This window comes from Herpailurus yagouaroundi, unplaced genomic scaffold, assembly GCF_014898765.1.
Source record: "Herpailurus yagouaroundi ecotype Mexico unplaced genomic scaffold, PumYag 187, whole genome shotgun sequence".
Classification (NCBI taxonomy): domain Eukaryota; kingdom Metazoa; phylum Chordata; class Mammalia; order Carnivora; family Felidae; genus Herpailurus; species Herpailurus yagouaroundi.
The window spans coordinates 9,765,174-9,777,519 of record NW_024412418.1 but is presented as its reverse complement, the minus strand read 5'-3'; the positions used below and the strand labels follow the sequence as shown (position 1 = coordinate 9,777,519).

At 40.3% G+C, this 12,346-nt stretch overlaps 1 protein-coding gene across 1 annotated transcript in view; it reads left to right on the top strand.

Moving 5' to 3' along the window:
- HSD17B12 (hydroxysteroid 17-beta dehydrogenase 12) overlaps positions 1 to 12,346 on the top strand; it is a 168,088-nt gene that overhangs the window by 99,237 nt on the left and 56,505 nt on the right. The window contains exon 4 of the mRNA XM_040495392.1: positions 7,546 to 7,653. Within this exon, the coding sequence (XP_040351326.1) occupies positions 7,546 to 7,653 (108 nt within the window). The remainder of the gene's footprint in view (positions 1 to 7,545; positions 7,654 to 12,346) is intronic.

The window sequence follows — 12,346 nt, the reverse complement described above, 5'->3', positions numbered from 1 at the left end:
ATATCTTTTGCATTTTTCTCACCTCAAAACATAAAATTCAGGTGTTTCCATTGGCAGGCCTTTTTCTTTTCCTTGAGTGTGGAAAATAAACATCCTTATTTGAAAATTTCTTCAAAGGTGCCTTGTCCAAGGGTCTACAATATTTGAACCAAGTGTAGAACTCAGAGCTTTCAAAAGAATGGGATCTATTCATGTGCTATCAATAAAATAAATTTGCATGATATACGGTTTTTATTTATTACAGATGGTTGTTCTAGTTAGATAGCCTATAATGAATAAAACATAATAACCTTGGCTTAAAATAAAGAAATACTTGGTTTGGGATGGAATCCTGATGATGCTATGATGAATTTTTTTTTATTTGACTCAAAGTGGGTCTCTTCTTATGAGATTAAAATGATCATGAGAATGTTTTCAAGGACAATGAAAAAAAGAAATGTACCATTATTTGTGTAACATCTCTGATAATTATAATTAAGTTGGTCTTTAAAAATGGAGTCAGATGAATTATTCCCTTCTGAGGCACTATCACCTTTTCTCCATAGCTACCTAAGGGAGGCTTTCTCTGTGGGGAGATACCTCACCCTGAGGGGTAAGGGAAGAGGGAGATGATAAGGCCTGGGGGAAGAACGGAAAATAGCAAAAGGAGGGAAGTAGAATTTAGGGGACATTTTGTTCTTTGTTTTCCCCTTCAAATTCAGAAAGTCCAAAAGACTTCTGGTACTTTTTACATTTCTAACTACTCTAAAACATTTTATGTGAAAATGGAGAGGTTCTTCAAAACGTGGAGTGTATTTTTATGGTTATAAACTGCATTTAATGAATTTAGATTTAAGGAGCTAAAATTGGTAGGCATTGAATATAGTACTATTTCCCCAAGAGTCGCTCCTCTCCCCTAATTATCTTTTTCAGGACGGGATAGGGAGAGTGGTCCATGACTAAAATGTCTTCAACCTTCATCTCTGTGCCCTGAGTTAAGCTCCCGGAAGTACTTTTTTTTTAGATGGGACTGGATGGTTTCATACAACTCTAAAATGTTTCTGTCTCTATGAGAATTATAATCCGACCCATGCAGGACAGAGGAATGGACTTGTTTCTCAATTTATCTTAATGCTTTATAATGCCTAATAGTAAGTACTGTATGTTATTATGTCTCATAATGGACATCTCTTACCACCCTACAGTTTTATTTCTATAGGGAAGAGTTTAAGAAGTACTGAGAAGATGATTTTATTAAAAAAAAATTTTTTTTTTAACATTTATTTTCAAGAGAGACAGAGACAGTGTGAGCTGGGGAAGGGCAAAGAGAGAGGGAGACACAGAATCCGAAGCAGGCTCCAGGCTTTGAGCTGTCAGCGCAGGGCCCAACGTGGGACTCGAACTCACAAACTGCGAGATCATGACCTGAGCCGAAGTTGGCCACTTAACCAACTGAGCCACCCAGGCACCCCGTGATTTTAATAAACCAGCTGTATCAGCCTGGATGTATTTACTCACTCAGCAAACATTTGAGTCACCTCTGTTATGCTCCAGGCATTGTGCTAGGTGCTGTATATACAAAGGTGACAGAGAATGATCCATGTTTGTTAGGAAATAGACTGTTTGCACAATACATTATGCTAAGTTTACTAAGTTTAGAAGGTCTTTAGGAACACAGCTGAGAGAGTAAATGGCTTTACCTTGGAAGAAATGGGAATCATGAAAAGACAGTACACAGGGCTGGTGGCACAACTTGAGTCTTTTTTTTTTTTATGTTTATTTTGTGTGTGTGTGTGTGTGTGTGTGAGAGAGAGAGAGAGAGAGAGAGAGAGAGAGAGAGCATGCGAATGAGTGTGCATGCACGTGCGAGGGGACGGGGGCAGAGAGCAAGGGAGAGAGAGAATCTGAAACAGACTGCTTGTTTAGTGTGGAGCCTGATGCTGCAGGGCTGGATCCCACAACTGCGAGCTCATGACCTGAGCTGAGGTCAAGTGTCCCACGCTCAACTGACTGAGCCACCCAGATGCCCCACAACTGGAATCTTAAATGATGAAATTTATAATATGGAAAAGATGGGGAAGGGTGAATGCAACAAGAGTTTCATAATGGAAAGTACCTGAAACTTAGGAGAATAGCAGATTGTTTATTTGGAGCAGATGTGGGGACAAAAGAGAACCAATATATTATTTTTGGTTTTATTAATAGAAAAAATTATAAATAATACATGAGTTTATGTAGATTAGACCTCTTTGCTAGCATTCGCAGACCCACTATCCCGATACCCAGGGGAAAAATGAGACAAGTCTTTCCTTTTTTTTTTTTTAAATGTTTATTTATTTATTTTGAGAAAGAGAGAGAAATAGACCGTGAGCAGGGGAGGAGCAGAAAGAGGGGGAGAGAGAGACTTCTAAGCAGTTTCCACACTATCACTGCAGAGCCCATGCAGGGCTCCATGTCATGAATCGAGGGATCATGACCTGATCTGAAACCAAGATTTGGATGCTTAACCAACTGAGCCACCCAGGCGCCCCAAGACCAGTCTTTCTGAGACCTATACAGCTATCCTTAGGGAAAGATTATTTAGGAGATGTGAATCTGTTGAGCAAAATGAAAATAATGATGGCCAGACTTAGAAGGATGTTAAACTAAGACTATTCTGAATATGTTTCGTGACCTTTTAAGATGTGAACCTAATAATGTGATAGTTTTAATATTGAGAGGGTTTAGCAGCATCTTGAGTCTACTTATATGTGCAGTTCCTTCTCTGTCAATTCCGGTCTTGACCCTACACTAATTTACAGTCCTCTGAGTAACCATGTGACTGGAGGAGCACGGCACCCATGCTTGGAAGTAACGGAATGGTTTCAGACAGTGAGGACGCTCATTATTATATAGGTTTGTAGTTACAAGCAATATTTTTTTCTCTGATTCCACAATTGTGGTTGGATGGCTTTCGGTGGACTGGTAAATAAAAAGGGAATAATGTTATCAACCCAGCTATTTCTTAGCTTCATTTCCCACAAGCCAGAGCTGATTTTCAGCCTCCATTTCTGGTGAGTTGACTGCCTTGAGCAGCTCATACCACTTGTCAGCTTTTTGCTTCTTAGTTTTTGGTCTCTGCCACTAGGCTGAGAAATAGTGGGCCAAGACCATCCCAAAATCATTCCAATCTGAAAAAAGGGAGGAGGGCATGATTGTTTGTGGCCACAATTGTAAGTGGCAGGATGCCAGCCTACCCAGTTTGAAATACCAAGTGGTTTGACAGTAGGAATTATCAACAGTATTGAGTATCTTTGCATTAACGGTGTGTAATATTCTAATAATGGCATTCTTTAGTTCTTTAATTTCAATTTACAACCACAAGATTTTACTGTGAGACACTGAGTAAATGGAGAGCCTGGAGGGAATGCCACATTGTCATCCTTCATAAATTTAATTGAAACGTTTAATGTAACCCCAGTGAAAACTGACTAAACAAGTAAGGATAACCAATCAAGTTTGGAAAAAGAATAGTAATGAAGGAGCATTGTACCACTAGAAATATTAAAACTTGTTTTAAAGCTAGTATAATTATAACTAGGGCATTATGAAAGAATAGAAAATAGGACAATAAACAGACTATGATTTTGGAGTCAGAAGCTGATATGTACAAGTGGTCCAATGGCTTTATACTCCCACCTCGATCAGTCATATGTGGACATCATGGGAAAGGCATGATCTCAGTCCAGGCAGCTCTGCGAAGCCGAGGCAATCCCTGAAGGGGCTGACACCTGAAAGCTCTCTGCTGATGATACTCCAATAGCCAAGGGCAACCAGAATTTCCTGGAAGGGTCAGTTGAGTGCCTATGTCTTTCCATTGCAACATCCAAATTCATTTGTTTGTGTACCTTTATCCTACACTTATAGGGTATTGATTTTAACTCATTACCCAGCTGTCATCCCTTGTGCCTTTGTGGTGGCCGAGGATCAGAGTACTCACAAGTATCTCTCCAGAGGCTTTGATACAGTTCTTATTCTTCCCTAGCAGTGGGCTGTTGCTGAGTGGTGTGGACTGGTGGTCTTATGAAGAGCCTGGGTTTAGGGAGGTGGTGAAGGAGGAAATGAAGGTTGTATTATGTGTATATGGTACCCACGTCTGTTCCAGGTGCTTTATTACCTCCTCAAGTTAGAGGATGTTTGTTCATCTGTGTGATTTCTGTTGGCAGGGTCAGATGAGGGCTGGTAGGTGATGGGAAGGGGGAAGATGCCTAGATTTAGTTCCCCAGTCCCTTCAGGAAGCCAGCCACCTCCCACCTCAGCTTTTAGAATACTCCTCATAATTCTCTTCTGATTGCCTGGACCCCTGTCCCGTCCTATTCTTATGTGCATGCTGCTCTTTCTCTCCAACACAACTTGGCGGTGGTAGTGGGGACAGTGCATGGAATCCTTAAAGCCTGTGCATGGGCCCGGTCAAGAGCATGCATATCTTATAATCCTGGAAAGGAAATGTGAGGGGAGTTTGCTGGACTCTGGGGAAATTTTCCTCTAGAAGGGACATGTAACAGGATGTCGCATTTCTGCCACTGCACGTTGCTGTCTGTATGGGATGTTTGGAAGGGCAGTGGCTTTCGTGAAACCAGGAGGGGAGCCAGCCTACGGGAATAAGAGAGGAGGGAGGAAAGACCCTGGATCCTTTGGATACTGTTGAGCAACTGAACAAAATAGACCCAAGTTCTTGTCTTTACAAAGGTTAATGTGGGGCTGGGGGGAGGGGGAGAGATGATAGCAAATACAGGTATTATTAAGATACATAGTATATTAGAGGATGGGTGGTTAAGTGCCATGGAATGAAATAAAGCTGGGAAGGGGGACCGGGGGTGCTAGTGGAGGAGTGGTTGCATTTTTTTTAAAGGTAGTCAAGGAGGGTTTCCATGAAGAGGTAACATTTGCCTAAAGAGCCAACAGATACAGGGATGCAGAAGAGCATTCTAGGCAGAGGGAACCGTAAGTGCAAAAGCCCTGAGTGTGTTTGGGGAGTTTAAAGACTTGCTCGGGGCCTGTGCAGCTAGAACTGGGGACACCCAGGAGAATAGGGAGGTGGAGGTGAGTTCAAAGCAGTGTTAGGCTATCGCGGCTGACTGTGACCCTCACTGTAAGCCAGCTGGAGCTCTGGGGGTTTGGTGGGGGTGGGGTGGGGGGGGGGGGGATGTGAGCAGACCTACTTTGCAGAAGAAGCTCACGATGGAGGCAGTGGAGCCCAGGAGAAGAGCAGCAGTGTTAACTGGAGTAGGACATGATTCAGGGTAATTCAGGGTCAAGTTCAAAATTGTATTTACCTTGAAAAACTTGCATCAGAAGCCGTTTTGCTTATCCTAACGTGAGTACAAAGAAAAGCTTACTTGAGGGTTCTTATTAAATAAAATGACATTCTTTCCAAAAGGGTCTCTGAATATTTTTAGCAGCCCATCTATAATAAGACTCTATGTTATAAGTACATTCCCCAAATCCTGTGAGATTTAAAAGAGTAAATTTGATTCAGGGGTTGTGAGGTGGCTTTTATTACTGGAGAGAATTTTCCTAAATGTCAGTATATAGCACTGGTGTGGAAACATACTTTGCTTTTCTCAAAATAAATAGATAAGTTTATCTTATTTTATTCCTGAATAAAGTTTTACAGTTAATAAAAGGTATCCTTCAGCCTTTTGATTTGGCTCTTTTTTTCTTGTGAATCTGTGGCTCTAATAAGGGCAGTGTTCTTTACTTTCTGGTGATAAATCCTGGGAACCATTTATAATAAGACCTGTTGAACCAGCTATTATAAAATGACAACTGTGTATGTGGCTCTCCATTACATGAACACATATAATAACTCATTTATATTGGAATAGTAAGTGTGCCTTTAACACCAGATACGATATTTTGTAGGTCAGATATTCTCATCTCTAGTTCGTTCATGGGTTCCTACCTAAGGTCAATACTTCCTTGAGACTAAGAAACTGATCTCTCGTGAACCAGCTCTTTAGTGGTGGATCAAGAACGGTGACCTGTGTGGATCAATGTTGCATACTCTGTGATGAGCCAGCATCAACTTCAAATGAAGAAAAATCTATTTTTTTGGAAGCAGGATTTTTAAATTCTTTTGGATTCTCATCAAGTTCCAAAGAGTAAACATTCTTGGTTACCTGAACTTCACTAAGTGAAGTGAGAACAGGGTTAGTGGAGGAGAGAGGGGACCAACATTTATGGAGTGCCTCTTGTATATCACTAGATACCACATGAGCCTCGAATCTTAAGCTGGGTAGCCTCACCTTCATTTTCGGGAGAGGTTGCTGAGTGAGGCTCATGGAGGAAATGTGACTTGCAAAGCCATTTAGCAAATATGTGTGAAAGTAAAATTGGTACCTGTGCCTGGGGGACCTCACAGTCCATGCCATCTTCTCAAATGGGCTCATGAGTGAGGGCAGAAGTAAAATTCTGTACTACCTCAGTAAGGTCAGTTTCTCCAGAGTCTCATTTCTCAATCTGTTATTTTCATTAGCTCTGTTTGTACCTCAGCAGTCCTGTACAAAGTAGAAAACTGAGTGAGGTCTTTTCTTATGTCACTTTGCAGCTGTATTATTGTGCATTTTGTGTGGATTCTTTAATGTAGTGGCTATTAACTATTAACCAAGCCTCTAAATTCCATTACGATCATATTAATTTTATTTCCATTTTAAGAAGATGTACTTTTTTTTTTTAATGTTTATTTATTTTCGAAAGAGAGAGCAAGCAGAGGAGGGGCAGAGAGAGGAGATACAGAATCCAAAGCACACTCCAGGCTCTGAGCTGTCATCAGAAAGTCCAATGAGGGGCTCAAACTCATGACCCACGAGACAGGACCTGGGCCAAAGTCAGATGCTTAACCGACTGAGCCACCAGGTGCCCTAATAAGATGGACTTTTATATATCACACTTTAAAACATTTTGGAATATAAATCCTTCTTCCTGAAATTATGAAGCATTGTTTGCAATTAAAATCACAAAACCAGTGATATTTAAACAGTATATAACATTATGATACGAATCATGTTTTATTATTTGTTTTTTATTTTTTTATCGTTTATTAATTTTGAGAGACAGAGACAGAGAGCAAGCAGGGAAGGGGCAGAGCGAGGGGGAGACACAGAATCGGAAGCAGGCTCCAGGCTCTGAGCTCTCAGCACAAACCCCGATGCGGGGCTTGAACTCACAGACCACAAGATCATGACCTGAGCTATAGTCGGCCACCCAGATGCCCTACATGTTTTATTATTTGTACCTACAGGTCTAAAAAGGAGTCATTACTGATTTATAGAGGAAGAACTGATTAAGGAGCAGTCAGCCAGCTCTGTAACAACACTGGAATTTTTATTGCAGAATTATTGTGTTGACTCTGTATCATCTCTTAGATGGTCTCATGATTGCTTAAAATTATCCTGGTCTAAATTTCATATCGAATTGGACAGGGAAAAGGGTTTGAAAAGATAATGTCATCAGTTGTTTTCATCTTAATTGTCATGTTGTAATTCTCCCTCTCTCTCTCATTTGTGTTTTTTTTTTTTTCCCTAGGAGAAAAATTCAAGGTGGAAACAATGACCATTGCTGTTGACTTTGCATCAGAAGATATTTATGATAAAATTAAAACAAGCTTGGCAGGCCTGAAAATTGGTGTTTTAGGTTTGTATCTTTGTCGCATTTACAGATTCTTCTTACATTTACTAATTAATTGACTTTTACTATGATTGTACATTTTCTTTTTGGATTAGGTATTCAGTTGGTAAAATGAGTAGTGAGAAGAAAACGGTCTTGTTATACAATTGATTATTAGATGGCATTAATCTATATACATTTAGGTCTTTGTGTTTTCTATTTTAATGACTATTTTACAACTTTGCTTGTTTTCTCTATTTTCTGTCTCTCATTCTCTTTGTATGTATTTAGATATGATTCTATCATAATAATTCTTTAAGGTGGGTAATACCCATTTTGACAGGTGAGGAAATGGAGGCCAAGGAAAGTGTTTCTCAACCTTTTGTTTGTTACCACCCTTCTCTCACCCAAAGAGCCCTTTTAGACATTACTTTCTCCTAATCTTCCCTCTCATGAAGTATGTCTTATTTATGTACTGTGTGTATATCTGTGCCTTAACAGACAAAGAATAAGATCTTAAACTACCCACTCCCTGAGCCAGTTTTTGTACCATTGGGATGGATCACCCCAGCTGAGAATATGTGGCTGAGAGTCTTGCCTAAGGTCATGTGAAGACCAAGTAGTAAAGTCAGAATTCTGCCCTCTATTTGTTTTTTCCAAGTCTGCTACTTCATTTTGTTATATCTTGGCTACCTTGCTCTTATTAATTACTAAAAAGAGATGCTTTTGCTAAGATAGGGCAAGTGTTGAACATTATTATGGAAAAGAGTCACCACATTTTAAGGGAAAAAAATGGGCTCTGTGAAGGTACTCATCACTTTTTGAGTCATTTCCAGAAAGACACAGAACATCTAGTGCAGAAAAGCTTTGCTTCTTTGCCAAGTTTCTTTATCCCACTGCCTAAATTGGTGTGAGCCTGGTTGGTAATTGTCATCATTTTCTTCTGGGGGTTATCAGAGGAGAAAAAATGAAGAGAAAATAATTAAAAAAAAAAAAAAGTCTTGGTGCCTGGGTGGCTCAGTCGGTTGGGTAGCTGACTTCGGCTCAGGTCATGATCTCGCAGCTCATGAGTTTGAGCCCCATGTTGGGCTCTGTTGTGACAGGTTGGAGCCTGGAGCCTGCTTCAGATTCTGTGTCTCCCTCTCTCTCTCTCTGCCCCTCTCCTGCTCACACTCTGTTTCTCTCTCTCTCAAAAATAAATAAACATTGGGGCGCCTGGGTGGTTCAGTCGGTTAAGCGTCTGACTTCAGCTCAGGTCACGATCTCATGGTCCGTGGGTTCGAGCCCCACGTTGGGCTCTGGGCTGATGGCTCAGAGCCTGGAGCCTGCTGCCGATTCTGTGTCTCCGCCTCTATCTGTCCCTCCCCCGTTCATGCTCTGTCTCTCTCTGTCTCAAAAATAAATAAAAAGGTGTGTTCCTATTTAAAAAAAAAAAATAAAAATAAATAAATAGACATTAAAAAAAATTTTTTAATGTCTATTTATTTTTGAGAGAGAGAGAGCACAAGCACACACACGGGGGTGAGGGGCAGAGAGAGAGGTAAAGACAGAATCCCAAGCAGCCTCCACACTGTCAGCTCAGAGCCCTACTCATGGCTCAATTCCACAAACCATGAGATCATGACCTGAGCCTAAATCAAGAGTCAGACGCTCTGATTGAGCCCCACATCCGGCTCTGAGCTGACAGCACAGAGCCTGCTTGAGATTCTCTATCTCCCTCTCTCTCTGCCTCTCAGCCCTGCATGTGTGCTTGTGCTCTCTCTCACTCTCTCTGTCTCTGTCTCTCTCTCTCTCTCTCTCAAAATAAATAAATAAATAAATAAATAAATAAATAAATAAATAAACTTAAAAAAAAGGTTCCTAACCTTTCTTTAGTTGAGACCCCACCTCCCCTCCTCATACTGTAAGAGTGGTCTTTTGTATAATTTCTGGATAAGACAATAAAAGAAAAGAGTTACATACATGTAACCTATGTAGTGCCCTTGGACCTGCAATTCACCCTGGCCTTGACGTGCTGTGCTTCAGCTCCTGCCTGGTCCCTATCACATAACACCACACCCTGCCTACCCACACCACTACTCTCCCCCTTATAGGAGAGCCCATGGCAAAAGGTGAATGGAGACATGGGTGTGGTTTTTGCCCATGTGTCTACATGTTCTTCTCTAAATACATACATTGCCTGGAATCTTTTACAAGTTCCTCCTTCTTAGCCCAGTTCTGGAATACCCAGAACACCACTAACATCTATAAAATTCTTGTCATTTCAAACTTTCTAATCAGCAGCAGCTGTAACTTACTAGTTAGGATAGACACGGCCATGGTCCATTCTCCACCCTTTCAAACTAGTTGTACATGGATAGGGGAATGAAGGCTGGCTTAGGCGCAGAGGTAGATTGAGGATCCCTAATGAGAAGAGATTTGTCTTGAACTTCTATTCTTGGAGAATAATTTTCTTTCAGAAATAGTTCATGATTGTTTAAAGCTTTGTATAACTTTTAGCTGCTTTTCACTGGGTAACTTTGAAACTATAGATACTCTGAGACAATGGTGCTGAAGATGGGAAATGTCAGGCATCATTTTCCCGGAGGGCTGGAGGATTATAAAAGGCACTCTCAGAAGTTCTTTCCTCACCCAACATATAGAGAGTTTACAGTGTGAGTTGAGGCACAGTAGAGAGATCTGTGAAGGATGAGAGTACAGGGCATGTGGTGCCCAAGCACATTTCCCACTTCTGGAACCCTAGGACTTGTGTCTACACCTAAGTCTGTATTTAGACATAAAGACTGATATTTTCCAGGCCTCATATGCTAATGGAACCCTTATTCTTACAGTCCAGCTCCTTAGTAAATTGCAACCTGTAAGGTAGTAGTTTGTACCCTCTTTATGCTTTCATTCATTTTTTCGTCAAAGAACCAGAGACATAGCAACAAACAAGAAAGTGCCTGACTTCATGTAGTATGATGTTCTAGTAGGAAAGACAGCACTTTTGAGAAGGGCAGGGTATGGTGTAGTAACAGTATAAAGGGGAAGAGGGAGTTGATATAGGGCACAGTAATGGTGACTTGGCCTAGGCCGTGGGGTGGGAGAAAGGAGGATTCCAGAAATATTTGGAAGTAAATGAAGCAGAATTTTGTGAGAGATTGCAAGGGGGATGAAGAAGAGAGCACTCATGGATGACTTTCAGGTTTCTGGCCTGAGAACCTGGTCAATGGGGCCATTTACTAAAATGAGGAATCCTGAAGGAATCTTGTTTGGGATGAGGATCATTTAAGTTTGGGGTTCATCCAGGATGCCCAAGTGGGGTTGTTAAGTTGATAGTTGGATATATGGATCTAGGATTGATTTATTTATTTACTTATTTATTTAAAGTAGGGTTCTCTCTGTCTCTTTTTTTTTTAAGTTTATTTATTTTTTAAATAATGTCTACAGCTAATGTGGGGCCCAAATTCATGATGCTGACATCAGGAGTCCCATGCTCTACCAACTTAGCCAGCCAGGTGCTGTGGATCAAGGTTTTAGTTGAGCTATGGACAGGAGATAGAGTTTGGAGATTAGTTATCTGTAAATAGTAATCTCATTGAAACATTGAGACTAGAGCTCATCCAAGGCGAATATAGAGAATGTAAGGAAAAAACTGAGGACAGAGCTCTTTTGAGTTCCCTTCCCTGTCATCAAAGAAAGGCTGCTTAGAATATTAATGTGAAGGAGGGATAGTTTTCGCTCAAGTTCAGCCCTTGTCTGATAGAAATATAGAAATATAACATGAGCCAGTGTGTCATTTTAGCTTCTCTAGTAGCCACATTTAAAAAAAGTAAACAGTAACAGATAAAGTTCATTTTGGTAATGTATTTTATTTTAGCCCTCCATATCCAAAATATCACTTTAGTGTGTAATCCATATAAAAAGTTATTGAAATCGTTTGCATTCTTTTTCTCATACTACGTCTTCCTTTCCTACATATGTTACGCTTGCAACATTTCTCATTTCTGATTAGCCACGTTTTAAGTGTTCAGTAGCCATATTGTGCCCAATGAGGGACATCTTTGCTTCCAATTCATACTGGCTGTCTCTCATCCTCAGTTTGTGTGGGTGAGCCATAATTTTTACATTTTTCTTAGGCTTTAACAGGGTTTTCAACCAGGAGCAATTTTGCATTGTCTGGCATTGTCCAGAGACATTTCTAATGGTGACTAATTGAGGGAGGAGGTGGAAGAATTTCTAGTAGCCCCTAGTGGGTCAGGTCTAGTGGGTCAGGGAAGCTGCTAAACATCCTACAACACACGGACAGACTCCCACAGCAAGGACATCACCTAAAATCTTAGTAGTACTGAGGCTGAGAAACCCCGATTTAAAGTTACACTGCAATTAAACTGATTGATTACTTATTGCCATACACACACACACACACACACATACACACAACTTACATGCATAAATTTCTATTTGGTGACAAATCGATGATAAAAATAATTGTAGCTTATGTTTGCATAATCCTTTCAAGTCTATAGCACCATCTTCACGTACATTATCTTATTAACTGGCTGAGTGTTTCGTTTTCTTCCTACTCTATTACAACTGTCTCCTTAATCATAATTATTGACAATTATTAGCAGATAGACTTATATTGCATCGTAATTTTGTCAAGGGTTTGGAGGGAACTACTAAAACACCTTATAAATATAAATATAAATATAAATATAAATATAAATATAAATATAAA